This window comes from Trichechus manatus, unplaced genomic scaffold (genome assembly GCF_000243295.1).
Source record: "Trichechus manatus latirostris isolate Lorelei unplaced genomic scaffold, TriManLat1.0 scaffold00087, whole genome shotgun sequence".
In the NCBI taxonomy this organism is placed as follows: Eukaryota; Metazoa; Chordata; class Mammalia; order Sirenia; family Trichechidae; genus Trichechus; species Trichechus manatus.
The window spans coordinates 9,990,139-10,017,020 of record NW_004444023.1 but is presented as its reverse complement, the minus strand read 5'-3'; the positions used below and the strand labels follow the sequence as shown (position 1 = coordinate 10,017,020).

General features: G+C 51.3%; 1 protein-coding gene across 2 annotated transcripts; it reads right to left on the bottom strand.

The window, feature by feature from the left end:
• Positions 1 to 2,828: 2,828 nt before the first annotated feature.
• On the bottom strand, positions 2,829 to 20,784 carry TTYH1 (tweety family member 1). Of its 2 annotated transcripts, none has more exons than XM_004381746.3 (13): positions 20,544 to 20,784; positions 16,920 to 17,098; positions 14,569 to 14,680; positions 13,435 to 13,655; positions 10,981 to 11,076; positions 8,820 to 8,892; positions 8,420 to 8,495; positions 7,864 to 7,919; positions 7,567 to 7,659; positions 6,870 to 6,962; positions 3,734 to 3,876; positions 3,221 to 3,301; positions 2,829 to 2,927 (listed from the first exon to the last, which is right to left on the bottom strand). In XM_004381746.3, the coding sequence occupies exons 1-13, from the start codon at positions 20,667 to 20,669 to the stop codon at positions 2,894 to 2,896; spliced, it is 1,383 nt and encodes a 460-aa protein (XP_004381803.1). In that variant the 5' UTR covers positions 20,670 to 20,784; the 3' UTR covers positions 2,829 to 2,893. The 2 variants fall into 2 exon arrangements, with proteins under 2 accessions (XP_004381803.1, XP_004381804.1); XM_004381747.1 differs by lacking the exon at positions 2,829 to 2,927 and adding an exon at positions 3,549 to 3,594.
• Between the last annotated feature and the right edge of the window lie 6,098 nt (positions 20,785 to 26,882).

Genomic DNA, 26,882 nt, shown 5'->3' with positions numbered 1-26,882 from the left:
ATATGCATGTGAAAGTTGGACAATGAATAATGAAGATGGAAGAAGAATTGATGGCTTTGAATTATGGTGTTGATGAAGAATACTGAATATACCATGGACTGCCAGAAGAAAGAATAGACCTGTCTTGGAAGAAGTACAGCCGAATTGCTCCTTAGAAGTGAGGATGGTGAGACTTCGTCTCATGTACTTTAGACATGTTGTCAGGAGAGACCAGTTCCTGGAGAAGGACATCAGCTTGGTAAAGTAGAGGGTCAGTGAAAAAGAGGAACCCCCTGTGGTGCAATGGAGCACTTTTATATGGCCTTGTTCACCATGGTCTTGTAACTCCCACCAAAAGATTGGGTGGGACTATGCAAGTAAGGTACTTATGGCTCACCAAAGGGATTGAACAGCTTGCTAATAATACAAATAAGGTTCATGGCATCCTTGTGGGGGTGGGACCATACAAATAAGGTATATGAAATCCTAATGAGGCGCTTGGTCAGTTTTGCCATCTGCTAAACTTAAAATAAGCCATCCCAGAGGCAAACAGGAGGGACCTCACTACCACCGAGAAAGAAGAGCTAGGAGTGGAGCACATCCTTTGGACCCAGGATTCCTGTACTGAGAACCTCCTAGACTCAGGAGACAGACAGGGAGAGCTGTAATGCCGGAGATGGCTGGAAGTGGTGGCAGAGAAATGGTAGCAGCAGGGGCAGGAGACCAGCGAGAGATGGTGTGGTGGACTTGCTGGCCCACAGAGGAAGGTGATTACAATGGGTATGCCAACCTGTGGAGCAAGAGAGCTCAGCGCCTTCAGGCAGGAGGCTTCTTGGTGTGGGGTGCCCCCGGGCACTTACTGGTGGAGCTAAAGAGCTTTATAACACTTGCCTGAGCAGAGCAGATGCTGGGCTGAGGGGCTGAGGGGCAAAGGGCCAGAGAGAGGCCTGCCTGTGGGCACAGCTGAGAAGAGGCTGTCCTGATCAAAGAACTGTATCCTGAATTGTTCCTCATCCTGAACTGTAACCTGTTATTTCCCCAATAAACTCCATAAGTGTGAGTGTGGTCTGTGAGTTCTATGTGGCCACTGCAATGAATTATCAAACCCAGCGGACGAGCAGACAGTGCCATGGCAGGGATGTGTGGTTTCAGAATTGGCAAAAAGGTTGGAGAGAGGAGGTATGTCTGACCTCCACCTCATAGGAATCAGCTTTGGGCTGATGCTGATGGTGATTCTTTCTCTCCCTTGTGAAGTTAGAGGAGGGCAGATGCCCCTGCCATGCCATTTTTATAACCCTCAAAGAGATGGATTGACACAGTGGCTACAACAATGGGCTCAAACATAGCAATGATTGTGAGGATGGCGCAGAACCAGGCAACGTTTGGTTCTGTTATACATGGGGTTGCTATAAGTAGGAACTGATTTGACAACACCTAACAACAACTAAGCAAAAAGTTGGCAATTTGAACCCACCCAGCAGCACCATGGAAGAAAGGCCTGGCAATCTGCTTCCATAAAGATCACAGCCAAGAAAGGAGCAGTTCTACTCTGCGACATATGAGGTTGCCATGAGTCAGAATCAACTCAACGGTGAGAAATTTGGTTTTTGGTTTGATTTATAGAATGTTTTCTTCCAGATGGAGGGCCAGTGATGCCAGCACGGCTTCTAAATCAAACGGCAAATGGTCCTTTTCACACTGACTTGAAATCTGTCGTCTGACATACATATGTCTATATATAGAGAGAGATACACACACATATTGTCAGGGATTGAATTGTGCCCCCCCAAAAAAATGTGTATCAATTTGGCTAGGCCTTGATTCCCAGTGTTGTGTGGTTGTCCTCTATTTTGTGATTGTAATTTTACGTTAAAGAGGATTAGGGTGGGATTGTAACACCACCATTACCCAGGTCACATCCCTGATCCAATGTAAAGGGAGTTTCCCTGGGGTGTGGGCTGCACCACCTTTTATCTCTCAAGAGATAAAAGGAAAGGGAAGCAAGCAGAGAGTGGGGGACTTCATACCACCAAAAAAGCAGCTCCAGGGGCAGAGTGTGTCCTTTGGACCTGAGGTTCCTGCACTGAGATGCTCCCAGACCAAGGAAAGACTGATGACAAGGACCTTCCTCCAGAGCTGACAGAGAGAGAGTTTTCCTGGAGCTGATGCCCTGAATTTGGACTTGCAGCCTACTGGACTGTGAAGAGAATAAATTTCTCTTTGTTAAAACCATCCACTTGTGGTATTTCTGTTAGAGCAGCACCAGATGACTAAGACACATATATACATATATACACACATTTAGATCTATTTTCTGACTGTCTATTCTGTTCCAAGGATGTCTGTCTTTTCCCGTGTCAGGCCAGGTATATTATTTTTAGCATCAGGCAAAAGCAGTTATTATTTTTTTTCTAAAAAAAGAACAAGCCCTTTGGAACCGCTGCTGGGGCCGGACAGGAGCAGAAACACCTGGAGGCCAGGAGGCCGGCTGAGAGAGGCCGCAGAGGACAGCCACCCCCCCCAACCCCCGCCAGCCCTAGCCAAGGGGAGAAGTAAGGACCCAGCTGCTTGTAAAATAAAGTCTTTCCTTTTATTTCAAATCAGCCCATTCTCAGTTAGTGCCATGAGTTCAGACAGGAGGCCTAAGCCCACTGGGACGTGGGGGGAGGGTTTACACCCTCTCCCCCAGCTCAGTCCCTTCAAGGAGGGGGCTGCCTGCCAGGGATGGGGGTGCAGGGCTGTCTGTCCATCCCCCTCCCTGGCCAGCCCTGGTTCCTGGCCTGCCCCCTTCAGCTTACTTCCAGGGCTAAAGAGAAATGGAGGGCGGGGTGGGGACTGGCGGGGGGCGGGGGAGGTGTCCTGTTGGGGTGTCCGTGGCCAGGGGTGTTAGTGGTCAGACCCCAGTCAGGCAGGGTTAGTGGGGTCTTCTCCGGCCTCCCGGGAAGGAACTGCGGAGAGAGCCACAGACAGAGGTTGAACCCAGGCCAGGGGGTAATCTGCACACAGCATGCCTCCTGCCCTCAGACCGCAGATTACTCCCCATGAAATGGGGGGCTGCGGCCCCTGCTGTGAAGAGAGGTTAAGAAAATAAAACTTCATTGAAGAGTGGTTTGCGGGTGGGGATGCCTAGGGAGGCTTCTCCGGGCCCCTTTCCCCGTCGTCTGGACTCTGAGTTCTCAAGTTTGGGAGAGGAGGGCAGAGGCCAGGCTTTGGAAGCTGGGGTGTCACTCGGGAAGCTCACCGGAGAGGGGGGGCTGGCTCCAGTCTGGCGGGGAGAAGAGGCTCAGATAGACGACTGCCACTGCACGAAGCGCTTGGATTCCTGCGCGCGGAAGGTGTGGGCTGAGGGGATGCAGGGAGACCTGGCGGTGTGGTGGGGGCCCCAGTCCCTCCCTCCTCCCTCAGACCCAGGAGTCCTGGCCCCCAGCCCCCTTCCGCCTCAGACCCTGGAGTCCGGGCCCCCAGCCCCCTCCCCCCTCAGACCCGGGAGTCCTGACCCCCAGCCCCTCCTTCAGATCGAGGAGTCCAGGCCCCCAGCCCCCTCCCCCTCAGACCAAGGAGTCCATTACCTGAGGGTTGAAAGGGTCATCATCATCTGTGTCATCATAGTCGTCACTGGGGTGAAAGGGGGGTAGTGGCAGAGAAACAGGACAGGGGAGCCATCAGGTGACTGTACCCTCCCAACAGTATCCCACAGATCCTGCCCCCTCCCTCCTTCCCCACTCAGGACCTTGGCCTCTCCCCTCATCCTGACCTGGGCGGGAAGAGCGCCCAGGCTCGGGGCAGGCTGCAGAGGGCGGTGGCCAGGGCCCCTGCAGACAGCAAGGAGAAGAGCAGCAGGAAGAGCAGGCCCTCCAGGGCGTCCTCGCACAAGCCTCGAAGGGCAGCGCCATAGTCCTGGGGGGGCAAGTGGGGGAGGGTATCAGCAGGCAATACCCCACACCCTCAACACACATTGTGTGCACATGAGTCAGATGCCTGCTGTGTGATACTGGACAATTCACCCAACCTCTCTGAGCCTAAGTGTCCTTCTCTGTCCAATGGTGTGAACGCTGTTGTTAGTTGGCCATCATGGTGACCTCATGTGTTGGATTAGAACTGTTCCATGGAGTTTTCTTGGCTGTAATCCTTACAGAAGGAGCACAGATGGCACAGTGGTTAAGCACTCGGCTGCTGACTGAAAGGTCAGCAGTTTGAACCAACCAGCCAATCCGTGGGAAAAAGATGTGGCAGTCGGCTTCCCTAAAGGTTACAAAAAAAAAAAAAACAAAAACAAAAACCCATTGCCGACAAGTTGATTCTGACTCATAGCAACCCTATAGGACAGAGTAGAACTGCCCCAGTAGGATTTCCAAGGAGTGGTGGTGGATACAAACTGCCGACCTTTTGGTTAGCAGCTGAGCTCTTAACCACTGCACTACCAGGGCTCCTCCCTAAAGACTGCAGCCTTGACAACCCTATGGAGCAGTTCTACTCTGTCCTATAGACATGGCACCAACAGCTACCTCCAGCAGTCATGCTTGGTAAAGTAGTTGTTGTTAGGTTCTGTTAAGTTGATTCCGATCCATAGCGACCCTATATACACAACAGAACGAAACACTGCCCAGTCCTGTGCCATTCTCACAATCATTGCTATGTTGCAGCCACTGTGTCAATCCATCTGGTTGAGGGTCTTCCTCTTTTTTTGTTGACCCTCTACTTTACCAAGCATGATGTCGTTCTCCAGGGACTGGTGCCTCCTAATAACATGTTCAAAGTATGTGAGACGTAGAAGTCTTGCCATCCTCACTTTTAAGGAGCATTCTGGCTGTACTTCTTCCAAGACAGATTTATTGCTTCTTCTGGCAACACCATAATTGAAAGGCATCAATTCTTCTTCAGGCTTCCTTATTCATTGTCCAGCATTCGAATGCATATGAGGCAATTGAAAATACCATGGCTTGGGTCAGGTGAACTATACAAAGGTCCTGCACCGTCCCTGGGATCGGATGTGATCCAAAGAATTTTACTGGCTGATTTTTGGAAGTAGATCTCCAGGACTTTCTTCCTAGTCCATCTTAGTCTAGAAGCTCCACTGAAACCAGTTCAACATCATAGCATGTGCAATAGCATGTGCAAGCCTCCACTGACAGATAGGTGGTGGCTGCGCATAAGGTGCATTGGCCGGGAATAAAACCCAGATCTCCTGCAGGGAAGGCGAGAATTCTACCACTGAACCACGATTGCCCCAGACAGTCAATACATGTTAACTGTTATTACCATCATCCCTGGAAATTAGCAGAACTACCATTTATTGAGGGAGTCCCTGGGTGGCACAAATGGTTAAGCTCATGACTACTAACAGAAAAGTTGGCGGTTGGAACTCACTTAGAAGTTCCTTGGAAGAAAGGCCTGGCGATCTGCTTCTGAAAAATCAGCCATTGAAAACCCTATGGAGCACAGTCCTACTCTAACACCCCTGGGTTGCCATGATTCCGAATCAACTTGATGGCAACTGGTGGTTAGGAATTTTCGGGGCAGTTCTACTCTGTCCTATAGGTCACTATGAGTTGGAATTGACTCATTGGCAATGGGTTTGACCAAGAGGGAGTCCCTGGGTGGTGCAAACGATTAATGCTCTCTGCTGGTAGCTGAAAGGTTGAAGGTTTGAGTCCACCGAGAGGCACCTCGGAAGAAAGTCCTGAGGATCTATTTCTGAAAAATCGGCCATTAAAAACCCTATGGAGCACAGTTCTACTCTGACACACATGGGGTAGTCAAGAGTTTGAATCAACTCAACAGCAACTGGGTAACTGGTCTGAGGAAGAGGGTGGAAGCAGCTGAGGCTGGAGATGTAGCTAGGGCCCTTGTAGGTCAGGGCAAGAAGTCAGGACTTTAATCTGTGCACAGTGGGAATCACTGGAGGGTTTTAAGTGGAGGAAGAGTTGAGTGGATTGTGTCTTAAAAGGATAGGTGGCTGTAGCATGGAGGACAGGTGGGGGTGTGCAGGCAGGGGCACAGGGAAGAGGCTTTTGCAGACATCTAGGTGAGAGCTGAGGATGGCGCTGTCCAGGGCAGCATCGGTGACGGTGGTGAGGTGTAGCCACATTCCAGGTAGGTTTTAGAGCATGAGCCAACAGAACTTGCTGGTGGAATGGTTGTGGGAGGTAAGAGCAGAGAGTAAAAAGCAAACAAAAATGATATTTCTATAACAATAATGGTGGCACAACATGAAAAATGTAATCAGTGTCGCTGAGTTGTGTCGGCAAATGTTTTGGTGTGTATATTTTCACCACAATTTTTTTAAAAAAGGATATTTCTAGGTTTCTGACTTGAGCAATTGGGTGGGTGTGGGCGAGGTGGTGCCTGTCACTGAGCCAATGAAGGCTGAGGGAGGAGCCCCTGGGTGGTACAAACAAAAGGTTAATGCGCTGGGCTGCTAACTAAAAGGTTGGAGGTTCGAGTCCACCCCGAGGTACCTCAGATGAAAGGCCTGGTGATCTACTTCTGAAAAATCAGCCATTGAAAACCCTACGGAGCACAGTTCTACTCTGACACACGGGGCTACGTAGAGTTGAAACTGACTAGAAGGCAACAGTTTGTTTTTATGGTTTGAAGGCTGAGGGAGGGGCATGTCAGGGAAATAGGGAGTTCTGTTTTGACTGCATAGGCGCATGCATAAATGTTCTTTCATCCTCACTACAGCCTTGCAATGCAGGCATCAATTCCCTCATTCCGCTTTTTGTAGTGCCAGAAAGAAACTGAAGCCCAGAAAAGGCAAGCCGCTTGTCCAGAGTCACACAGCCTGGCAGGCGCAGGGCTGGGATTGGAGTTCAAGTCTGTTAGGCCGTTTTGTTGGTCCAGGCAGAGGCTTGGTGGAAGGGGGAATTGGGGAGGGGGGCGGAGTTCACCTTGTGCAGGCCGCGGCAGTGCAGCAGTGCCACCAACTGGTGGAAGTTTCCCTCTGTCACATTGAGTGTCTCCTCCAAGGACAACAGAGGCTTCTGCGGTGGGAGGGGAGACTGTTATTCCACCTACAGCTCAAAACAGCCTATCGCCCGAGCGCGCCCCACTCTGTAGACCTCCGCGCAAGATGCAGGGCCCCGCCTACATCTGCCGGTCCCGCCCCTTCGTCCCGCCCCGCCCATACCTGGAAGGGCCGCCGCATTCCATAGGTCCCGCCCACACTCCCAAAGTCCCGCCCACAACTCCGTCTTCCCTTGAGGTCGGTGTGTGGAGCGCCAGACTCGATCCCCCCCCATTCCACCGGCCACTTCCATACCCAGAAGGCCCTGCCCACACCTGGCCAACCCAACCCATTCTGCCAGCCGTAACCACACCCTAAGACCCTGCCCACACCCATAGGACCTGCTCCGTTCCGCCTACATCTAGAAGGCCCTGCCCATACCTGGCTGACAGACTACATTCCGCAAGCCCAACCCACACCCAAAGGTTCAGCCCATATCGGCCAGCCCCTGATTCCGCCCGCTACACCCACCCCATGCCACAGTGCCTGCCCACACCCGGGCGGACTCAGACCCACCTCATTCTACAGGCTCCGCCCACCCACAGGCCCCGCCCATACCTCCGCCCTCCCTAAGGGCCTACCTGTGCAGAGGGAAACTGAGGGACTGCTTCTCTCTCTAGGCCCTGCAGATGGGAGTGAATGTTGGCCAGAGCTCGCTGCGACAGAGTCAGCCTCTGGGGGAAGACAGAAGGAGAGAGAATCCAGTAGTCCAAGCCCCAGCAGCCTCTCCTCTCTCAGGACACAGGGCTCTGCGCTCCTGACACCTTACTCCTCCCCCGGGACCCAGAAGTCCAAGCCCCCAGCCCGTACCTCCTCCCTTTCCAGAGTCCGAATTCCTGGTCCCCTCAAAACCCACTCCCCTCGCCCCCAGCCCTAACCTGTTGAAAGGGGTTGGAGACTGCCTGGTTGCAGAGGAAATAATAGTTCAAGATGTCTGAAACAGGAGGGGGAGAAGCGAGGAGTCATGAGGAGTCAGGACCCCCGAGACCCCACTGGAGGAGGACAGCAGGGGGCAGGGTTCTGTCTCTCCATCCCGTGCTCCAGCCACTCCTCACCTCAAGAACTCTTCTGTGATCCCTATGGCCTGGCATTCCAAGACCCGCCAACGCCCCCAGCTCCAAATCCCTCCCGCCCCAGCCTCATCCCAGGCACACATTGGTCTCCACACTCTCCCTCGAAAGCAGAGGTCCAACTTCCCCTTCTGCCATCTTTCCCCCGACTAAAACGTGCTCCCCACATTTCCTCCAGGTGGCCAAATCCTCCCACCCATGAAGGCCCAACTCCACTGCCTCCCGTGACCCCTCCTGTCGGGAAGAGGTGGCATCTGGGGGTGGGGCGGGGAGAGGCATGGTTTATATGAGGTACCCCTACCCCACCCCAGACAAGGCTGGGCACAGGGGACACCTGAGGAAACCAGGTGGATCAGCAGATCACCTGAGTCAAGCCCTGTCTCCTCTTGGGTCAGGTTCAGGATGTAGGTGTCTGGATTGGAGCAGAAGTCACTGAGGCCCTGAGAGAGGCAGGGGGAAAGGAGGGTTTCAGACCTGAAACTGACTCGATTCCAGACTCCCACAGTCAGAGGCCCAGAGAACTCTGTTCCCAGCTGCCCCCTCTAGTCCCTGGGGGCCCAGAAGTCTGGGCACCCAGCCCCTCCTCCCTCAGACTCAGGAGTCCTGGCCCCCAGCTCTCTCCTCACTCAGGACCCAGGAGTCCCGGCCCCCAGCTCCCTCCTCCCTCAGACCCAGGAGTCCAGGCCCTCCTTCCTCAGACTCAGGAGTCTGGGCCTTCCAGCCCCGAGTCCCAGAGACCAGGAGCCTGATCCCCCTGCACTCACCACTGCAGCAGCCGCCTCTAGGCCCATGGAGCCCCAGCTCAGGACAAGAACCACGAGACTCATCACTGTCATCCTACAGTTGGGACAGGAGGATGGGGTGGGCTCTGGGTTCTTAATCTCTCTACCTCTTCCCTTCCCCCACCCCAAATCCCATCACAGCACCCCCAACCTCTGGAGCCTGGAGGATCAGAATTAGGGCCAGAGAAATTAGAGGGGAGGATGGTTGCTGACATCAAACTGAACACCTGGCCCCTGCTCAGAGAGGCCAGTGGGGTGGAGGTGAGCAGGAAGCCTCCAGCAGGGCCCCAGTCTGGCAGGTGGGCAGCCTGGATCACAGCCCAGCTCTGCCCTTGCCTCGCTCTGGGACTCTGGGAGGGTGACTGCTCCTCTCTGGGCCTCATTTTCCCCATTTTTAAATTCTGCAGGAATCCAGTGTTTCTCATGCACTCTCCCAGCTTCCGGAATCAAGATGACATCTGAAGCTTGGTCAGCCCCCAAGTCACCCCAGTCTCCTCCGAGGAATGGACAGCTCCAGGGCTGACGTTCACCTCCTGGATTTTCTCCAGGAGTCCCTGGGTGGTGCAAATGGTTAAATGCGCTGGGCTGATAACTGAAAGTTTGGGGGTTTGAGTCCACTCAGAGGCACCTCAGAAGAAAGGCCTGGCAATCTACTGCCCAAAAAACCAGCCACTGAAAACCCTATGGAGGACAGTTCTATTCTGACACACATGGGGTTGCCATGAGTCAGCATCAACTCAAATGGCGACTGGTTTGGTTTTGGTCCTTAGCGTGGTCAGAGAGGAAGAAGGGGACTCAGGGGGTCCCAAACTGAGGGCCTGGGTTTAAATCTCACTGTGGTCATGCTTTACCAGTCTCCAGTACCACCAATGGATTCAAACATACCAACGATCATGAAGATGGCCAAGGAATGCCTGGGTCTACCAGAAGCCAGGAGAAACAAGAAAGGATCTTCTCCTAGAGCCTTCAGAGAGAGCATGGCTTTGCTGGCATCCTGAATTTAGACTTCTAGCCTCCAGAACTGTGACAGAATAAATTTATGTTCTCATAAGCCACCTAGATTGTTGTACTATAGTGGCTTACGTGTGGTGCTATGATGCTGGAAGCTATGCTACCCGTATCTAAAATACCGGCAGGCTCACCCATGGTGGACAGATTTCAGTGGGGCTTCCACACTAAGTCAGACTAGGAAGAAAGTCTTGGTTATCTACTTCCAATAATTAGCCAATGGAAAGCCTATGGATCACAATAGAATATTGTCCAATCTAGTGCTAGAAGATGATCCTGAAGGTTGGAAGGCACTCAAAATACACAGTGGCTGCAGCAATGGACTCGAGCATACCAATGATCATGGGGATGGTGCAGGACTGGGCAACGTTTCATTCTGTGGTACATAGGGTCAGAGCTGATTGAACAGCAACTAACAACAACCTCCTTTGTGGGTGTCTGTGGCCACTAAAGGAGTTAATATGTACAGCACTCGATAGATGCCAGTGATGGTCTTCCTCCTCATCATTGCAAACATCATTTTTATTTTATTAATGTTATTTATTTATTTATTTTTACTATAATAGAGTCTTCACCCTGTTGCCTGTTTCCAGGTCTGCTCCCGGCTCCTCAAAGGATGCTCTTGGTCTGATTTCTTTCTCTGAGCCTGGCCCCTAGCACACACAGTGCCTGGTCCAGACTGGGAACCCCACGGATATTTGTGGAACCACCACCACCATCAGCTGCCGTGGAGTTGACTCCCGACTCATGGCGACCCCATGTGTGTCAGAGTAGAACTGTACTCCACAGGGTTCTCAATGGCTCATTTTTCAGAAGTAGATCACCAGGCCTTTCTTCCAAGGGTGAACTTCAACCTCCAGCCTTTCAGTTAGCAGCCAAGTTCGTTAACCATTTGAGCCACCCAGGGACTCCTATTTGTGGAACAAATGAATGAATTCAGTGTGGACTGGGAGGGATCGTGGTTCCTCTCATAAGAGAGCTGTGAGATTGCATGAGATCCTGCCTGCCAGGGAAGATGGTAGGCACACCACTGAGCAGAAGACTAGCAGGGGTCCATCTGAGACCAGTATTACACTGTGAGATGTGCTGACAGGGATGGTAAACGGGCCATGAGGTGAGGGCTGCCCAGACTTACACGATCACCAGCCACTTGCTCTGCTTCGCCAGGCCCAGCAGGGTGAAGAGGCAGACCAGGAGCTCCAGGAGCAGAAGGAGGACGTAGGCCAGCCACCTGGGGAGGGGACAAGTATAGGGCTGAAGCAGCAAGCCTAGACTTCTGGCCACCAGGATCCCCAGGGCTTCGGACCAGTTCAAACCAGGTCAGTCATAGCCCACGAAGCAAAACCGGAACAGACCGAATTTTTAAAATTTGGGTGAACCAGAATGAGAACTGGAATGGGAAAAATTAGGAGTTGAAGCCCTAGAACAGGAGACTTGGAAGAGGCATAGGGAGCCCTTTCAGGAGCCTGATTCGGGAGATTGGATTACTGGCAGGACTGTGGAAAGTGGACACATATTCAAAGCAGCACAGTTGGCTGCCATCTTTGAGCGGGGCACCACTATTTCCAGCTCTGCTCAAAATTCCACAGGCAAGAGATTTGGTTGCTATGCAATGCATACTCTGCCCTTGTTTTCTAAGAGGGAGGTTAAGTTTCCAGCAGGGCTTCATCCCTTAATTTTTCCATTCCGGTTATTGTTCAGTGTCACCCAAATTTAAAAAATTTGAGTCTGTTCTGCTGTTACTTCCTTGACCATGACTGCACCAGGAAGAACCAGTTAAAAGACCTGAGGTTCCCAGACCAGGACTCAGAGTGGGCCAGTAGTGCCTCCAAGTTCGTGACCCAGATCCACCTAGCTCAGGACCCGAGTTCGAGCCCCAGCTACAAACAGCTCAGAACCAAGTTCGTGCCCAACCTCTACTCAGGTCAGAGCCCGAGCCCAAGACCCCAGCTCTGCTGAGACTCAGAGTGAGTGGGTAATGCCCCCAAATTTATGCCCCAGCCCCTCCCAGCCTGAGAGCCCAAGTTCACGACCCATCTCCGCCCGCCTCAGAGGGGGTGGACAGTGCTCCAAGTTCATGACCCAGCTCCACATATCCTCAGAACCCAAGTTTATGCTCCACCAAGCCTCAGAAAGGGCAGGCAAAATCCTCAAGCTCACATCCTAGCTCTGCCCAGACTTAGAACCCAAGTTCATGTCCCAGTTTTGCCCCGCCTTTGAGGCAGTAAGCAGCGCCCCCAACTTCACTCTCTAGCTCTCCCTGGCTGTGTGACACCCCGCTCACTCATAGGTAGAACAAGCGCATTGGGAGGCAGGATGCTGTATCAGTTTAGACCTCAGGTTTGGGGTAGGAGCCCTGAGATCTATCCTTACTGGACCACACACCAGCTTTGTGAGTGTGAACAAGTGATCTGGCCTCTTTGAGCCCCAGCCCCCCACCCCTACTCTGCAAAATGGAGCTATGCTATTCATTCCCAGGCATGCAATGAGGATCCTAAAGCACAACTAGAGAGCATGGTATCTGGAGGCAGAGACTGCCTGGATTCCAATCCCAGTCCCTCCAGTTACTCGCTGTGTAACTTTGGGCCAGTAATTTTACTTCCTATGCCTCTGTTTTCTCACCTGTAACACAGTGAGAACGATAGTACCTACTTCCAGTGATTGATGTGAGGCTAATGAGTGAATACATGTCAAGCTGTTAGAAGTGTCAAGCCTATGGGCTCACTTAAATATGAGCTTAAATATTAATAAGGAAAAACTAAATATTATTTAAAAATGAATAATCAACTACAGTGAAACCTGTGAGAGCCGGAACTTGGTGGGACTGCCTTGTTTTTCCAGGTCTTGCAAGGTTTCCGCCTTTGAGAGGGTGCAGTCACCACTCTTCTATCGCTCTCTCTTCAGTGGAAAATATTTGAGTTTTCCTTCTCTGACAGGTTTCTGCCGTATACAGGTTCCGGCTCGCGCAGGTTTTACTGTATTAATGAATACTTAACCTAAACCTAACCAGTTGCCATCCAGTTGAGAACTACTGCTGTACAGGGTGGGAAGAGTGATCACTCCCCTGTTGTGTGCTGTTGAGCCGATTTCGACTCATAGTGACCCAGTGTTACAGAGTAGAACTGCCCCATAGGATTCCTTAGGCTGTAATCTTTACAGGAGCAGATCGCCAGGTCTTTTCTCTCATGGAGCCGCTGGGTGGGTTCCAACTACCAACCTTTCGGTTAGCAACCTAGGGTTTAACCATTGCGCCACCAGAGTTCCTTACAACCTGAATAGGTACTCTTAATGCAACCAAGAAAGGAATAAGCAATGCAAGGCAATGATTCCTATCCTCATAAATCTCACAACTCTATAAGGTGCGCCTGCACGATGTTAACAACCTGAACCACACCTGTGACAATAAACTCGCTTCAGTCAAGTTGATTTGAACTCATAGCAACCCCATATGACAGAGTAGAACCACCCCCTAGGCTTTCCTAGGCTGTCATCTTTATGGGAGGAGGAGCCATTGGTGGGTTCAAACCGCCAACCTTTTGGTTAGCAGACTAGAGCTTAACCGTTGCACCACCAGGGCTCCCTCACTCACCTGTACTCCTCCACAAAGGATAAGTCTTCAGCCACTTGCAGGGGGCTCAGGGGCACTGCATGCCAGAAGGCCAGCCCCTGGAGCTGCTGGGCCACAGCTTCCGCCTGCCGCCGGGCCCCCCGGGCCGCAGCCACCAGCTCTGTGCGATGAGTGAGCACTTCCTCCAGGGTGGTCAGCTCTGTCCTCACCGCCTCACCCAACCTCTCCACTGTCTCAAACACCTGGAGGAAGGGTGGGTCTGAGGTCTGGGAAGGCCATTCTATGGGAACCCTGGGGTTTGGGGATGAGGTTGTGAGGGTGATGTAAGAGTAAGCTGTAGTGGGTGTCTGAGATCTGAGGTATGGGGTATCTGAGAACTGAGGAAGGGAGGGGATCTGGGAGGGGGGGGGTCTGAGGGCAAGTTCATGGAGTTATGTGGCTTTTATCAGGGCTCTGGGTTGTCAGTGACCTGAGCCTCAAAAATTCCAGCCCCAAAACTGAGATTAAGTCTGGGGTCTGTAGTTGAAGTCTGTATCTGCCTTTCTGAGTCTGAGGTCTCAAGTTTGGTGTCCATGGTTCAGGGTCTGAAACTGGATATGAAATCTAGGGTTTGAGATTGGGCTGGGTCTCACCATCGGGGTCTGGAGTCCTGGGTCTGGGGTTGGAGCTGAGGCCTAATGTCTGGGTCCTGAGTCTCAGCGTTGAGGTCCCTGAGCTTGTGTTTAGGGCAAGGATTAGATCTGTGGCTCTAGATCTCATCTTAGGTCAGGGTCTGGGATCTTCAGAGTTTGGTTTTTGTCTAGTTTGGGGTATAAGTCTCAGGTTGACATCCAGGGCTGGAATTGGGGATGAATTTGGTGACTGGGTTTGAGTCTTGAGTTTCAGAGCTAGGTTAAGGTTCTGTGGTTCCCACGTCAGAGGTCCTTAATTTGTGGTTAGGGTCAGAGGTTGAACACAGAGTTTCAAATGCAAGTCTGAACCTGAAGTTCTGGGTTTGGGGTCCTAAGTTTCACATCTAGGGTCTTTGCTCTGGTCTGAATCCTGTTTCTCTGGGAGGAGTCTCTCTGTCACTGGGTCTGCATAGGGTCTTGGGTCTTGGTGTGGGGAACCAGTCTGGGTGTGGGTCTGGGGTCTGGCCAGCCCTTGGCCCCTCACCAGGTGGTCAACGGCGCTGAGCGTGTGATTAGCATGCAGCAGTGCAGAGCTGAGCTGAGACACCCCATCACTGGTCTCGCTGTTGCCATAGAAACCGATGCCAATGCCGGCGCTGAGAGGAGGAGGAGGGAGGGGAAATCTCAACGGGTCCCGGGACCCTGGAGGCCATCGCCCCTCTCCTCATACACCCATCCTGCCCCCTACCCCCACCCCATTGGTCCAGTCCATCGTGGGAAAGGAAAGTCTCCAGGCCCAGGTCCCACCGGTTGTCAAGGTAACGGGAAGGCCTCACTCCCCCAGCTGGAGGGACGTCATTGTGATGCTAATGGTGGGTGGAGTGGCGGAGGGGAGGGAGCCCCCAAATTTAACTCGCACCTCACCACAGTGGAACCCAAATCACGCCCAGCCTCAGGATAAGAGGTCCTCCTCACCAGTTATGTCAGCCCCACACCCATCCTTGTCAGAGAATCCACACTCCTCAGTACCTGGCCCCTCAGGTGTCAGGAGTCCCCGCCCCTGCCACCTGGGGGTTTCTAGGGGTGGAGACCCCCATTTACCATCTTCTGGGGGACAAGGAGCCTGTTGCTCCCAGCCTTCCTCCCACCCCTGGGACCCAAGCTTCTGACCAGCTGGGAGGGAGGCAAGGGAATGTGGGAAGGAGAATGGGCAAGAAGCCGGCGCCCCCGCCGCACCCCAGCCAACACACAGGGATCCATTGTGGGGTCTGAATACGGGGCCCCATGCCCCTCCCGCCCTGTGCGTCCCGGGGCGGAGGGGGTGAGAGCCGGACTGGGCGGAGGGAGATGGTCGCCCTCACAGTTCCCAGCCCAGGGCTACGCCTGGGGGCCCCCACCCCCGGCCCTGGATCTGACGCCAAGCCCCAGCGCTCTCGCCTCATTGTTCAGAGTCCCACAAAGCTCCTCTTGTTCGCGGGCGGCGGGGGCTGGGGCTGTGTCTCTCCCCCACTGGGCCTTTGTCCACTGCCCCCGTCCACCCCCATTCATGAGCTCCTAAAGAAGAAGCGTCTTGGATATAGGGCACCCAGCCCCCACCCCACCCCCAAACTCACAAACTGTTTCTCTCAGCAGTGCGGGAGAGTGGCACAGCCTAGCTTGGAGGGAATCTGACTTCCAGGTTATTCCATGGGCTGTAGGAGCAACCACCTCTGGTTCTTCCACTTGCTAGGTGTGGCGTTTGGGACCTTAATCTGTAGACTAGGACAGCTTATGACCTGGGGATGCTGCTGGAGGGTGACCTGTGCTCAGCATTGGCACTTGCTTAATGCTGTGTCCTCAAGTCCCCTCTTTCTCTCTGCCCTGGGCATGTCAGAGAAGAAGGTCCTTGGGTTCAGATGGGTTTGGGAGTCAGATTAACTTGGGTCCCAATCTCCACTCTTCCACTTTAGCCAGGAGGCGTTGAAAAGTTCCCTTCTTTCTCTGAAGCATCCTATTTCAAAAACCAGTGTGACAACCCTGAATCCATCAAGGCAATTGTAAGAAGGAATAAGACTAGCTCAGGTCTGGGCACACAGTAGGTGCTCTTGGACTGTAAATATTCCGTTATTGCCTGTCTCCTGGACTAGAAGTTCAGCTCCCTGAAAACTCATTGCCGTGGAGTTGATTCTGACTCATAGCAACCCTATAGGACAGAGTAGAACTGCCCGATAGGGTTTCCAAGGCTGTAAACTTTACTCAAGCAGACTGCTACATCTTTCTCTCATGGAGCAGCTGGTAGGTTTGAACTGCTAACCTTTTGGTTAGCAGCTGATCACTTAACCACTGTGCCATCAGGGCTCTTTAGCTCCATGAAGGCAGGGACCTTGTCTGGCTTGTTCAGTGTCTCCCAGCAAATAGTAGGTGCTCATGAAAGACTTGTTGAATGAGTGACATCATAAGTTAACAGTTGCTCAGCACAACTGTGAGCCAGGCATTTTGAATTATCTCATTTAATCTTACCGTAATTATGGGGTGGGTTTTACTATAATGATCATTTTATAGATGTGCAAACTGAGGCCCAGATAAATTACATCATCTTCTCTCCCCCAACTCAGGTCAAATAGCTATTCAATGGTATAGCCACTAAACCTAGGTAGTCTGACCACCCAGTCTCGGCTCTTAACCCCTACTCCTTCCTTCCAGGCTGGCTGTTGTTGGGATAGTCACTTCACCTCTCTGAATCTCAGTTTCTCCATACCTCAAATACTCCCAGCTGCAAGGCTGAAGTGGGATTCTGTCTCCAGGGGAGTCCCTTCCTTCCTGTCTGCTCCCATGCCCCAGGACACCACCAGCAAGGCTGGCAGAGAGCTTGGAGAGCCTTGTCCCCATTCCCCACCCACCCTGGGGCCCCATTACCAGCTGACGAGAAGGGCGGCCACACAGCTCCAGGTAACACAGCCTCCCCCGGGCTGGGGGCTCTTGGCCCCAGGCGGCTCTGGGGGCCGGCAGCAGCAGAAGCGGATGAGGTAGACAGCGATGAAAATGAGGCTCAGGCCCAGGCCCAGGCCTGCCAAGGCCACCACCAGGAGCAGGGCCTGGGAAAGGGGGTGAAATCAGGCCTCCATGGACACCTGTATGTTCCAGACTTGGAGCTCCCTCCCTGCATGGCTGGGGTTTCTGGTCAAAGATCTCTGATGTGAGATGAGAGGAATCCTTGGCCAGATCAGGAACTATATGCCAATCCCAACCTTCTGATGTTCAGGTTGGTGGGGGAAAAGATGAGGTCTCCAGCCCTGCCCAAGCTGACAGCTGGGGCTCTGGGAGGAGGGGCTGGGTCACTGCAGGGAGGTTCCAACCAGGAGGCTCAAGTCTTGGGTTCTAGTTCTGCTCTCCCTCCAATGGCTGTGTGACCTCTGGCCTCTCTCTCTGAGCCTCGGTTTCCTCCTCATTGCAACCAGGCAGGTGGAGTGGAGCATTTCTGAGGACCTGTGGAGGTTCCTTGGAACTGTGTGGGATCAGGCGGTGGGCAGCGGTGTCTGCTCCAGGCAGGCTTACTCTCCCTCCTCCCTGTTTGTCCTCCCCACTCACTGCTCCCTCTCCCCCTCCTGCTGAGCTCTGCACACCCAGCACAGCCGTAAGCCTGACAGCCAGGGGACTCACAGGAGATGTGTGGTGGCTTCTGCTTCTGTGACTGTGTGTGTGTGTAGGACTCAGAGATGGGGACTGGAGGAATGAAGACTGTAGAAAGCGGGAGAGGGGGATGAGAGAGAGAGAGAAAGAAGGAGGAGGAAGAGGAGGAGGAGGAGAGACTCTTTGCAGTAGGGTGTGTAAGTGCATGAGTGAGGGTGTGTGAGGAAATGTATATGTGAGTAAAGAGAGAAAGAGGAGGAGGAGAGAAGTGAGAGATGGAGGAGTTGGAGGAGGAGGAGGAGGGAGGAGAAAGAGGAGGAGGCGAGGAAGGAGGAGGAAGAAAGAAGAGAGAGAGGAGGAGGAGGAGAGAACAGAAACAGAGAGAGAGAAGGAGGAGGAGGAGGAGAGATGAGAGATGGAGAAGACACAAAGATAGAAAGACACAGCAAAGGAAAGAGACAGGTGCAGAGCTGAGAGAACAAGACAGAGACCAACAGAGATGGAGTCAGAGATAGAGGGAACAGAGTCAGAGGGAGAAACAGAGACAGATCTCAGACAAAGATATAGAAAAGTAGAGAGTCAGAGATAGGAGAGGGAGGGAGTCAGAGCATCAAGAGCTGGGAGGGCAGACACAGAAGACGTGCCTGGGTTCGCCTTGCAGAGTGACAGGGCTCTTCGCGTGGCGGGGACTTTACAGTGGCTGCTGTGTAAGCTGTGTGTTTTAGAGACGCTGCATTGGAGGCCCAGAGCTGGGTAGGGCCTTGCCTTCAGCCCCACAACCAGGTGGGGGCAACGTCGGACCAGACACAGACCTCTGGGCTTGCTGGCGCTGTTTTCCCTTTACAGTGGGGTGTGTGACTGTGGGAGTGAGTATGTGGGTGAGTGTGAGTCTGCGAGAGTGCATGAATGTGTATGAGAGTGTATATGAGTGTGTATGTGAATGTGAGAGTCTGTGAGCGTGTGAGTGTGAATGAGTGTGAGTGAATGTGAGTGCACGTGAGGGTGTTTAAGAGTGTGCGTGTGTGATTGTGTGCCTTTGTGGGCTCACCGGTGCCTGCCCGTGTGAGAGAGTGAATCTATGGACATTTCTGTGGTTCTGGGCAGTGATTCGACTCCATGAGTGGCCTCTGGAGGTGTGAGTGTGTGTTCGTGCAGGTTCGTGTTGGCATGTCAGTGTGTGTATGTGAGTGTATATGAATGAGTGTGTGAGCATGTGAGTGTGTATGAGTGTGTGTGAGCATGTGAGAGCACACATGCCAGTGAGTGTGTGAGCGTGCATGTGAGTGTGTATAAGAGTGTGAGCGTGACAGGGAGTGTGCCATCATACAAGCGTGTGTGAGTGTGCATGAGTGTGACAGCACGTGAGTGTGCAAGCACAAGAGAGTGAGTGTGCAAGCACAAGAGAGTGTGCGTGTGCATGGGCGTGACAGCATGTGAGTATGCATGTGAGAGTGTGTGAAAGAGGGTGTCTCCGTGTGGAGGAATGCCCACCCTGAGCGTGTGACTGTGCATGTCCCCTGGCTGCAACCCTGACCATAGTAGGGGTCGTGTGAGCCCCTGTGTATTCAGTGAGTGCCCTGGCCGTGACTCCGTCATGGGACCGTGAGTGTGTCTCGAACCTTGCGACTGGTTGTGTGGTTGTCAGTGTAGGAAGGTGTCAATGGGTGTGAGTGCGTGTGAGTCTCGCGGCCACAGCTGTAAGTCTAAAGCGCCACTAGAAGTTGTGGTTGTGTAACTGTGAGGGAACCTTAGCGTGGGACTGTGGGTGAGGGCATGGCGGTCCTGGTCCCGGTCCCGGTCCCTGTGTGGTGGAGGAGGTGGCATGGGTGGGGAGAGGGGGCGCCGTGGAGGAGGCGGGGAGGAGCTGCTCACAGCTGTGCCAGCCATGACCCAAATAACTCAGAACACAGCACACACTCCCCTTCCTGCTTCTCTGCTTTTCCAGGACCCCCACCCTCCACCCCTTCTAAGCTCTTGCACCCCCAGCCGCCTTTCTGGCGCGACTCCCTAGGAAAGATCCAAGGCGTTCAGACACTATAGGCAGGGCCCAACACTCATTCCAGGGCTGCTAATTCCCCCACCCAAATTCCCAGCTCAACCAAGCCATTCTCCTCATTAATCTCAAAGTCAAAGCCTTGAATTAAACCGGGTCAGGGGACAGTCGTTTCGCCCTCATTGGAGCTGACCCAGGCTGGGCCCCCTTCCCTGGGCACCCCGGCTTCTGTAATGTTTCCACACCAGCCCCTTCCACCAGGACTCATTTCTGTCATCCCCGAATCCCCAAACCCAACCTCATCTTTGCACCCCCCTCCACTCTGGCTCCCAGATAAACTGCCCCTTCTGTCCTGGGATCACTGGATGCTTTCTCTTCCAACCCCTCCACCCCATTTTCCCAGCCCCCCCATCCCTCCCACTTCTCATTTCAGGTTCTCAACCCCACCCCAGAACCGGGGCAGCCCCTAGCCTTTTTCTTCTCCTTCATTACCAGGTCCTCTCTCTCCTGGGACCCACCTTAACTGGGACATATTTACCTGCCCTGATGGTATGGGGGGAGGGGTCATCTTTTAGGACACAGCTCCCCCCCCCGCAAAGACCCTGGAGGCTAGCATCTCTGGCAGCTCCTCTCTCTCTCAGAGACCCAGGAATCCAAGGCTCCCAGATCCCTCCCTGTTCAGGGAGTCAGGGGTCCCGGCCCCCCGTAACCTCCTTATTTAAGGAGCTAGGGGCCCCCGTCCCAGAGGAGTCTCCAGGCACTCCCCAGGCTCCCCCTCCCTCAGATACCCCAAAGTCCAGTCCCGGCCCCCATCCTCGGGGAACACAGGAATCTGCTACCCAGTCTTCTCCTCCCGCGGGACCCAGCAGCTCTGGTCCCCCGAGCCCTGATCCCCAGGTCCCCGCTCCCTGCCCCACCTGCTGGTATTCCTGCTCTTGGGGCGCGAAGCCGCTGGGCACCGGACGGAGCTGGAAGTCGGCGCGGGGCAGCTGGTGGAGGAGATGCACCCAAGCTGAGGGCCGGTATCCCGGGGGCTCCCCCATGGCCCCCGGGGAGGGGGCAGCGGGGCCGACGCCGGGGCTGCAGGCGCCTCCGGAGTCGAGCGGGGCGCGGGCAGAGCAGGGACTGGTGGGGCTCACGGGAGGCAGGGCGGGGGGAGGGGAGGGGTAGGGGGCGGAGATCTGGGGGGAGGCGGGGGGAGGCGCGGGGCCAAGTGCAGACGGTGCTGCCTCTAGCGGCTGCAGGAGGGACTGCGAGCGCCTAGAACGGGCCCCCCAGCCCTCCTTCCTCACCCTGCAGGGGCGTCCTCTTGGTCCTCCGCTCCCACCTGCGGCCCGCGCAGGTACAGAGCGGCTCCGGTGGGAATCCACTCCGCACTCCTGTCAAGCAACTTGAAAATATCGGCCTTCCTTATCTATAGAAGGCCCCTCATACTATGCTATCACCCTAAATCTTTATCACCCTTTACCTTTATGAAGACCCTTCATTCATATTATGTAAAAACCGTTGCCACAGAGTGGATTCAGACTCATAGCGACCGTATAGAACAGAGTAGAACTGCCCCGTAGGGCTTCCTAGGCTGCTTTGCTGCTAACCGAAAGGTTGGAGGTTCGAACCCACCAGTCATGTGGTAATCTGTTTCTTTAAAGATTACAGCCTCGGAAACCCTGTGGAGCAGTTCTACTCTGTCCTATAGGGTCTCCATGAGTCAGAATCAACTTGACAGTAAGAGGTTTGTTTTTTTGTTTTTAGTCTTTACAGGAGCAGATCACCAGGTCTTTCTCCCGTGGAGCTGCTGGATGGGTTCCAATCGCCATCCTTTCTGTTAGCAGCCTAAGGCTTAACCGTTGTGCCGCCAGGGCTCTTTAAGTAAATATATAGAAACCAAAAAATTATTAGTGGTTATCAGGGGCGGGAGGGAAAGGAAAGGGAGAATTTTTACTTAGGGGGCATTGAGTTTATGTAAATGGTGGTGGAATATTTTGGAAAAGGATAGCGAGAATGGTGGCACAACTTGAAGAATGTCATCAATGTCAATGATTTGTAGATGTGGATATATCTGTGCTGGAGAATGTTTTGGTGTGTATGTTTTCACCACACACCCTTCCTCCCTCCAGAAAGTCCCTCTTGTCTGCGGGTGCTCTAACCTGGAAAGCACAGCTCCATTTGGGTAAAAGTCCCCCTCCCTTTTACAAACCTGTATAAGACACAACTTCTATACACAAACCTTCCTGTCTATACAGATCACTCCAAAGCCGTTGCCTTTGAGTCAATTCTGGCTCACAGCGACCCTATAGGACACAGTAGAACTGCCCCATAGGGTTTTCAAGGCGTAGCTGGTGGAATCGAACTGCCATCCTTTTGGTTAGCAGCTGAGCTCTTAACCACTGTGCCGCCAGGAATCCAGAATATGTAAAAACCTCTCATACCAATGTAAGAAGGGGGAGGAGTGAATATTTGCAGCACAGGACATTTTTAGGCAGTCAATCTATTCTGTATAATACTGTAATGGTGGACACATGACATTATGCATTTTTCAAAGCCCATAGGACTGTACAACACAAAGAGTGAACCCTGATGTAATCCATAGACTTTAGTTAATAATACGTATCAAATATACCACAGGGATGCAAGATGTTAATTATGGAAACAGTGTGCAGTGGAGAGAGGAGCTATATGGGAACTCCCTGTACCTTCTGCACAATTTTCTTTGAACCTAAAACTTCTCTAAAAATAGTCTATTAAAAAAAAAAAAAAAACTACGTAAAGACCCCTCACTTCTGCATAAGGATCTCCACTATGTGTATAAAGACCCTACTCATCTGCATAGGGATCCCTCTTATCTTTATAAGGATACCTACCATGTGTTTAAGAATCCCTCCAAACTGGTTAAGGATTACTTCAATGTATATAAAGACCCCTTGCCCCTTTCCATTCACCTTACAGTTTTTAAATCATTTTTCCAGCTACTACCTATGTTGAGTCTCACAGGAACCCACTGATACCATATTGATTGATGGAGAAGGAGAGACCCTGAGAGGGAACCTAGCCACAATGATGCCACCACCCCGGCAATCAGTGTTAGAGCTAAAACTAAGATTCCCAGGAATCCTACACCAGGAGTCTCACCTTGCTGTGAGGCAGGACTAGACTTTATCACTTGGAGTCTTCATACCTGGCCTCCCCTGAGGGGATTGAGATAAGTAGGGGGAAGATAGGGAGATTAAGGCTATACCTATCCCACCCCATATTTTGCCCCAAATTGCTGAGAAAAGGCTGGGAAGTAGTTGCCCATCCCATTCACAGAGAAGAAAAATAATGATAATAGTGGTGGTGGTGGTGGTGATGGGGAGGATAAAGATGATGGTGGTGATAATGATTATAATGGTAGTGATTATGGTGATGATGATGATGGTAATGATGATGACAGTGGTGATGAAGATGATATGATGATAATGATTACATGATAATGGTGACTGTGATGATGGTGAGGATAATGATGATGGTGCTAGTGGTGATAATAGTGAAGATGATGATGATGATGATGACAATGACAATGATGGTGAGGATGATGGTGATAATATTGATGGTGGTGGTGATGATTATAATGGTAGTGATTATGGTGATGATACTGATGGTAGTGGTGATGATTATGATAGTAGTAATGATAGCGATGATGATGATTATGGCAATGATAATGACAGTGATGATGACGATGATAATATGATGACAGTGATTATGTTAATGATGATGATAATGGTGATGAAAAAATGAGGTGATAATGGTGATGATAAGGATGGTGGTGGTGGTGGTGATAATAGTGAAGAGGATGATAATGGTAATGGTGAGGATAATGATGATGGTGAGGATGACAATGACAATGATGGTGAGGATGGTGATGGTGATGATAACAGTGGTGGTGATAATAGTGATGATGATGGTGATAATGAGGATGATGATGACGGTGATGATGACAATAGTAACGATGGTGAGGATGATGATGGTGGTGATGATATTTGTGGCGGTGGTGATGATTATAATGGTAGTGAGTATGGTGAGGATGATGATGGTGCTTATGATGACAGTGATGATGATGACAGCGGCTTATACTTAACAAGTGCTTACAATGAGTCTATTATTCTTCTAAGAGCTTTATATGGATAACCTCATTTAATCTTCACAACAATCCATGAGGTCAGTACTATGATTATCCCCAGGTTACAGATAAGGAACCTGTGGCCCTGAAAAAGGTAGAGTTACTTGGCCAAGATCACACAACTAGGAAGTGGCTGAGTTGATCCTCCAACAAAGGCAGTCTAGCTGTAGAGCCTCCATTGTTGTTGTTAGTTGCTGTCGAGTCAGCTCTGACTCATGGCGACCTTATGTATAGCAGAACAAAACATTGTCTAGTCCTGCGCCATCTTCATGATCACTGATATGTTTGAGTCTGTTGGGGCTATTGTGTCGATCCATCCCACTGAGGGTTTTCCTCCATTTCACGGACCTTCTACCAACCATGGTGTCTTTTTCTAGAGGTTGATTTTTCCTGATGACGCGTCCAAAATAAGTGAGTTGAGTCTCACCATCCTTGCTTCTAAGGAACATTTCTGGATGTATTTCTTCTAAGACTGATTTGTTCATCGTTTTGGCAGTCCACGGTATATTCAGCATTTTTTTGCCAACACCACAGTTTGAACACATCAATTCTTCTTGTCTTCCTTTTTCATTGTTGAGCTTTCTCATGCGTATGAGGTGAATGATAAGACCATGGCTTGGGTCAGGTGCACCTTAGTCATCAAAGTGACATTTTTGCTCTTTTAAAGAAGTCTTTTGCAGCAAATTTGCCCAGTGAGGTAGCCTGCCCTAAATTTAAGCCCCTGGTTGGACAATCTCCTACTTCACATCCACGGGTCAGTGAACAATCAGGACTTGTCAAGGGGGAGAATTCCTAACACAATGATGTGCACAGTTGGGAGCATGTGCATGAAGGTAGGGGGCAGTCGCTTATCATGACTCTGCAACTCAAGAGCATACAGTGTCTCCCCACTCCCCAGGGGATCAAGTTAAACCCTCTCAGGCCTGGGTTTAATCTCTCCACCGTCTGATCTGCTTCAGCCCTCCCCATATGGATAATATTTGAGAGTGGCAGGTTTCCAACTTGTAGGACCATGACCCACAATGAGAAATACATTTTACATCATGATCTGGTACATGCATATACACACATACACACACACACACAACTGAAGTTTCATGAAACAAAACTGACTTCCGCTATGTGCAATACACTCAGATATTTTTCAGTTGCCTCATATGCATGTGAAAGCTGGACAATGAATAAAGAAGACCAGAGAAGAATTGATGCCTTTGAATTATGGTGTTGGTGAAGAATATTGAATATACTGTGGACTGCCAGAAGAACGAACTAGCCTGTCTTGGAAGAAGTACAACCAGAAGGCTCCTGAGAAGCGAGCATGGTGAGACCATCTCTCATACTTTGGACATGTTATTAGGAGGGACCAGTCCCTGGAGAAGGACATTATGCTTGGTAAAGTGGAGGGTCAGCGAAAGAGAGAAGCCCCTCAACGAGATGGTTTGACACAGTGGTTTCAATGATGGGCTCAAGCATAGCAATGATTGTGAGGATGGTGCAGGACTGGGCAGTGTTTCGTTCTGTTGTGCATAGGGTCGTTATGAGTTGGAACTGACTCAACGGCACCTAACAACAACAACAGGTTTATTTTATTTCATAAATGAAAAGCTGACCACAATCTCCTAAATTGTCTCATGACCCGCTGTCTCCGTTTTCTAGGGCTGCCATTACAAAACCACAAAGTGATGGCTTTAAAGAACCAAAATTTATTGTCTCATGGTTCCAGAGGTAGAAGTCCAAATCAGGGTATTGGCTGTGTCGATTCCTTCTGAGACGATTCGTTCTATGCCTCTGTCCTAGCTTCTAGTGACTGCCAACCATCCTTGATGTTACTTTGCTGCTTGTAGATGTTTGTTCATATGGCGTCTTCCCTCTGTGTGCATGTCTCTCTTTCTGCGTATGTTCTCTTTTTTATAAGACACCACTCAGAAGGGATTAGGACCCCCCTACTCTGATATGACCTCCTTTAGTTTAACTGATAACAAATGAAAATTCCTATTTCCAACCAAGTCACAGATACAGGAGTTAGGACTTCAGCATATCTTTTGGAGGGACATAATTCAATCTGTAACAATCAACTCATGGGTTTTGACCTGCAGTCTCAAAACCACTAAACTAGAATTGCAAAGAACAATTTAAGTTGGTGTTAGACTAGGAGTAACTATTACTAAGTAGAAGTAGATTACATTGACTTGCAGGAGAAGGTCAAGGCTTTTCTCGTGTGTTCCCTCAGCTTGTGTGCACGAGTGCATGTGTGCACATGTGGGTGTATGTATGTCTGCACACAAACACAAATGCACACACATGCACACACACAGGCACACACATGTGCATGCATGCAACACACACACACCACTCGCACTCTCTTTCACACACCTCAGAAAAAAGTTTGAATTAATTGAATCTCTCTCTCTCTGCCTACTTATCTTGTCTCCATCCCTCTGTCTCTCTCATCCAGGGTTTGGGTCCCTAATGGCCTGCATTCTAGCCTCTTTGGAGAAATGTTTTAGTCTATATTGATTTTAGAAATGCTAGTGGCATATGGTTAAGAGCTACAGCTGTTGAAATCCACCAGGCATTCTTTGGAAACCCTGTGGGGGCAGTTCTATTCTTTCTTATATGGTCGCTATGAGCGGAATCAATTCAATGAAAACATTTTTTGTTTTTTGTTTTTTAGTATTGATTCTGGTATCCCTGGGTGGTGTAAATGGTTCATGTGCTTGGCTGCTAACCAAAAGGTTGGAATTTCAAGTTCATCCAGAGGAACCTTGGAAGAAAGTCCTGGTGATCTACTTTTGAAAAATCAGCCGCTGAAAATTCTAAGGAGCACAGTTTTACTCTGACACACATGAGGTCACCAGGAGTTGGAGCTGACTCGATGGCAACTGGTTACTGGTATATTGATCTGAGAACATTGAAGATTTGTATTGTTGTTTGATAGAATTTTGTTGGCTTGATCTTCTGCCATTGTTTCCTGGCTCTGTTTCTCCTAGGGAAGACAAATGGTTACTCCAGGGTGTTGCTGTCATTGTGTACCATTCAGTTGATTCCGACTCACAGCAACCACATGTGACAGAGTAGAACTGCCCCATACGGTAGTATG

Excerpts from the sequence above, each read along its gene's own strand:
- TTYH1 (XM_004381746.3), bottom strand. The coding sequence starts at position 20,669 with ATGGGGGAGCCCCCGGGATACCGGCCCTCAGCTTGGGTGCATCTCCTC. Across the intron at positions 8,496-8,819 it reads TAGAGGCGGCTGCTGCAGTG|GGCCTCAGTGACTTCTGCTC; the intron begins GTGAGTGCAGGG and ends TGCCTCTCTCAG. Across the intron at positions 6,963-7,566 it reads CTCAGTTTCCCTCTGCACAG|AAGCCTCTGTTGTCCTTGGA; the intron begins GTAGGCCCTTAG and ends CTCCCACCGCAG.